The sequence below is a fragment of the Nematolebias whitei genome, chromosome 1 (assembly GCF_014905685.2).
Source record: "Nematolebias whitei isolate Nwh7 chromosome 1, NemWhi1, whole genome shotgun sequence".
Lineage (NCBI taxonomy): Eukaryota > Metazoa > Chordata > Actinopteri > Cyprinodontiformes > Rivulidae > Nematolebias > Nematolebias whitei.
Genome location: NC_056498.1, coordinates 19,289,953 through 19,295,049, shown reverse-complemented (window position 1 = coordinate 19,295,049; position 5,097 = coordinate 19,289,953). Strand labels below are relative to the sequence as shown.

The window sequence follows — 5,097 nt, the reverse complement described above, 5'->3', positions numbered from 1 at the left end:
AAAAAAACACACCTGCTGTTGGAAATCCATTTGGTTTTAATAAACATTCACTATTTAGTAAACCGGGATCACCCGACTCCTCACCAGCAGCGGATCTGATGCCCAGTTAAAGCTCCCCTCACTGAGTGACAGCAACATTTTACAAACATTTCAGTAAAGCTCCGGCACCAGAGAGAGCAGGCCCAGTGTTCTGGTGCCGTTTCAAACTAAATGTAAGAATTGATTTGAGCTGCAAATGTTTTATTATTATGAATATTAATTTTATGATGTTATACAGTAGACCCTCACTACTTCAGTGTTTCCCCTACCTTTATTTATACAGGTTAATCCCATTGAGCCTCGAGGACGCCTCGCCCCGTTAACAGAACTGAATGACACGCCTACTGAACCGACCCCACCCTCCCCCCGACACTGATGTAGCGCTAAGCTAGCGATGCGCAATACAGACATGCTAGCTAAAAAGTTAAAGGCATCGCTCACACTGCAGTGTCTCTAAAACTGTATAAAGAGCGTGCTGCGCAGCCAAGGACGTGTCTCCGTCCTTATTCATCGTGTCTTCTGCGTTCAGTGGATGCAGACAGCCGATCAGAACCGGACCAGAACAACTTCCAGCCTCATTTATCAATCTGAGTGCTGCTTGCCGGCCCATGAGGCCTCTCGAGCGGGGAGGCCTTGCTTGGTCCGGTGTCTTTGCCGGAGCTCACCCGGACTTTTTTCATCGAGTTCTTCTGGATTATTTGGACTTGATCTGGATCATTGTGTGGTTTTGTGCTGGCTCTGGAGGCTCGGCTCTCTCCAACAGTGTCTGGTGCTCAACGGTTACAGAGAGCTGATCAGAACCGGACCAAGGCTGGCGAGTCCCCATATAAACATACTGTACAGTACATATACGCATGTTGTTAAAATGATCAAATGAAGTAGGTTTGAGTTTAGATCATTGCAAGAGTGTGGGAAGGGTTTATAAAGCCTTAAATATATATAAGTACTAAAATAAATATAGTGTTCTTACTTGGCAGTTTTTCCACTTATCACAGGGGTGTCCGGAATGTAACGCCCGTGTTCATCGAGGGACTACTCAGCAATCTATAGCAATGGCCTGACCAAGCAAAGATTTTGCACACCTTTCACCTTGATTTGGTGACCTTGACCTTGGAGCTGAGGTCATACTAATGATGTATGTGTGTATGAAGTTTCAATAAATGACCATGAGCGGATCAGAAGTCATGGGCGGGGCAAGAGAAAGTTTATGGATGCATGGAGACGAGACCATAATATGCCTCGCTGTTGACGAGCGTATACAAACGTTGATGTTTTAGTTTTAGCAGCAAGTTATTCTAAATTGGAACAGAAAGTTTAATTTCTGAAAACCAGACTCATCCCTGAAAACGACAGATGGTTGTACCTGACAGAGAGCTGTTGGACTTCTGTTTGTGGAGCTTCTCTTTCTCCTTCCTAGTTTTGGGAATAATCTTCAGCTTCATGCTGCTGCTGCTTTTACTGCTGCTCCTCACCGAGTCCTGCAACCCACACACAGACAGCTGGACTGAGGGACGTTGTGACGGTGGAACAGTGGTCGTACTCGTCAGCGCCTCTGTGGGCTGCTTGTTAACGCCGTGTTGACGCCTCACCTCTTCAGAACACTGCATGAGCGGACAGATCCAGTGGATGTCGTCCAGCTTGTTGAGCTCGGCGCTCAGGCTGTTCAGGGTCAGGCGCAGCTCCTCTTCCTCCGGAGAGTCCGACTAAAGAGGACGAGGTGAGAAATAAAAAGATCAACGTGGACTCAGCAACATCTGTTCAGTTTTCACTCAACATCTGGTGTCGGGTGATGAAACAGCCGTGTGCATCACTATCAAACCGAATGTAATCGTGTTCGTTTAGTCCGCTTGCTGCACCACTGCATGTTCATCACAGCTTCATCTGAATCCACCAAGAACTCAAGAACGGACAAACAAATAAATGTAATTCATCGTTCAGTTTCTAATAAAAACTAAAGTGAAATCAGTGAAAGTTCTGTAGGTCCATTATCAGTTTGCTCCTCCCTCTTGTTCAAATGAAGAGAGCCATCTTGGATTTTAACATGATGACCCAATTCTTGACAGTGATCTTTCTTACACCTAGATGAAGCTATACACCAAAATGGAAGTTGGTCTCACTTATTTTTCCAAGTTATTAAGTTCACAACACAGATGGACAGAGGGTATTTTCAGTTCCTCTCTTGGCTCGTTGACGAGGGACAACAAAGACATGAGCTGGCAGAAACTGAAACGTCTTCAGCTGCATGAGAGAACATCAGAGTGATGAAGCTGATGACTCGTACCAGTATCTAACAAGGTTAAGTCAGGTGTTCTGGACGGATTCTTCTTGTTGAAACATTTAGTCTTTTATCCAAAAGACTTCTTCAGTCTGAGGAGCTGCAATAAACTCAGTCTTATAAATAGCACCTTCACATAGTGGATCAACCAGTTTGCTGGTGGCATCCAGAACTAGCTGTTCACATGTAAAATGAGGACCACCTGCCTAACGATCAATCGTTAGTGCCCTGATGGCTGTTTGCTATTCACAGAGAGCTGAGTGATATAACACACAGACCAGTGGTCATTCCGTATGTTGAGGGAGTATCAGAGAAACTGAGACGTTTATTTTCTAAACATAACGTCCCAGTGGCTTTTAAACCCCAAAATACATTACGGCAAAGACTGGTTCATCCTAAAGATCCAGTCCCCCGGCACAAACAGAGTAATGTTGTGTATGCTGTTCAGTGTCAGGAGGGTGATCAGTCTTACATCGGGGAAACTAAACAGCCACTGGCCAAAAGGATGGACCAGCACAGAAGATCAACATCATCAGGCCAGGACTCTGTGGTCTACACTCATCTCCAGGCCAGCGGTCACTCTTTCAGGGATGAAGATGTTCACATCCTGGACAGAGACGAACGATGGTTTGAGAGAGGAGTAAAGGAGACCATCTTTGTGAAAAGAAATCGTCCATCATTAAACAGGGGTGGAGGCCTCCGGGTTCAACTGTCCCCCTCTTACAATGCTGTGATTGCTAGTATCACTCAGCCCTCTGTGAATAGTAAACAGCCATCAGTGTGCTAATGATCAGTTATTAGGTTGATGATCCTCCTTGATCATGTGAGCAGATAGTTCTGTCTGTCAGCAGCAAACTGGTTGATCCACTATGAGAAGGTGCTATTTATAAGACTGAGTTTGTTGCAGCCCCTCAAACTGAAGAAGTCTTTTGGATAAAAGAAGAAACTTTTCAACAAAGAAGAATCTGTCCAGAGGAGCTGACACCTGGTTAGATTTTTCTACCTGGATTACTGAGCATACTTTGTACATCAGGATACTCGTACCAGTAGTTTTCCGTCCAGCAGCATCTGGGTCTCAGCCTGCAGGACTTTACTGCTGTTGACGATCTCCACAGCCGTGCTGCGACTCAGACACTGAAACACAAAACAAGGTTTTCATTGAATCGAGTCTGCTGCGTCGCTCCGAGCAGCTTTTCTAATGTCCCGGTAACATTTTGAAAGTTGCCTTTCAAGTCAACAGGCTGCACCAATAACAGCATGCAGGTTGACAAAAGGTCTAAATATAAACCATCTGTCCTCTACTGAACCAGTCTGTTCATGGGTGTCGCACCTCCATGCTGGACACTTTGGCCTCCGTCAGCACCAGGGCGGTGGCGTTGACGGCGTGAGCCAGCTCCTGCTCCACCAACTTGTGGGTCTTTGCTGCCTCACGGATTCTGAGGAGGAAATAACCAAGAATGAATAATAACCAGTGTTGTAGAAAAAAATAATTATCTCCACCGTTGAGACTAATGCACAAAATAAATGTAATAACACTTGTAAAGTTTCCTCTTGCTGTAATAGAAACACCCTAGTTTTATTGTAACATTTACATGATGTCAAAAATCTTTTAAATGACGTTTTTCACCATTTTACACTAGAAGCAGTAGTGGCTTGACTTGTACCAATGAACTGTTATTGTTATTGCTGTGGTTGTTGTGGAGCTGATGTGTCTTTCCTATGTGTCTCAGGAGGACGCTCAAGACATATCTTTGGATTCATGATAGCAGGCTTTCTGCTCCCTGGCATTGGTGGATTCCTGCGTTATCGGCTATTAAGGTTTCTGTGGAGTGGATATGAACAGTCATTATCTTACTTGTTGCAGATAACGTTTTGAACAGTTTCAGATTGGAAAACTAGGGTTTATTCTTGCTGGGTGGATAGCTAGTCTTATGGGACCAAAACCCATTGTCATTGTACAGGGGGTACAAAGAAGCTTAGCTCAGCAGCAGTGTCTGAGCAGCAACATAGTGCAATGTTTATATGCATAAAATAAATTTAAAATACACCCAGTCTTTTTTAGCTGCAACAGTTGTGCAAAATGTTCATATAAGCATCCATCCATCATTTTTACCCACTTCTTCCCTTTCAGGTTGTGGGGGTCACTGGTGCCCATATCCAGCAGTCACTGTGTGAGAGGCGGGGTACACCCTGGACAGGTCACCAGTCCATCACAGGGACACACAGAGACAAACGAGACAAACAACCATTCACTCTCACACCTAGGGACAATTTAGAGTTACCAATCAGCCTAACATGCATGTTTTTGGTCTGTGGGAGGAAACCGGAGTACCCGGAGAAATCCCACACATGCACGGAGAGAACATGATAACTCCACCAAGAAAGGCCCCTGGACCGGGATTTGATCCGGTGACCTTTTCACTGAGAGGCAACAGCTCTACAACTGTGCCACCGTGCCGCCTCATACAAGCATATGTGTAACAAAACAAAACAAAAAAACATTATACATATGTCTTCACCCATGTATTCATAGTCATGTCATAATACCTGAATATTAATTCAGATTAAACGATAAATGTTTGTGTTTAGATTGTTCATCTCTTTTGGTAAAGTCATCACTGCCATGGTGAAGAAGCTTTAGCCTGTTAGTTTGAGCACGCATGTTAGTTCGGTAACATCCAATTATTTTGGTAAAAATTTTTGATTGTTGTTTGAAGTGTCCCAAATCGCTCCAGAGGTGTTCCAGCTAGCTGTTGCTATTGCTAATGGCTGCCCCCCCCCCC

The 5,097-nt window shown here is 44.5% G+C and overlaps 1 protein-coding gene across 1 annotated transcript in view; it reads right to left on the bottom strand.

The window, feature by feature from the left end:
• Nucleotides 1–614: 614 nt before the first annotated feature.
• si:dkey-172j4.3 (diacylglycerol kinase eta) overlaps nt 615–5,097 on the bottom strand; it is a gene marked incomplete in the record, with an annotated part of 132,856 nt that continues 128,373 nt past the window's right edge. The window contains 5 exon segments of the mRNA XM_037688341.1: nt 615–805; nt 1,403–1,517; nt 1,629–1,742; nt 3,359–3,448; nt 3,645–3,750. Coding sequence (XP_037544269.1) covers nt 615–805; nt 1,403–1,517; nt 1,629–1,742; nt 3,359–3,448; nt 3,645–3,750 — 616 coding nt within the window.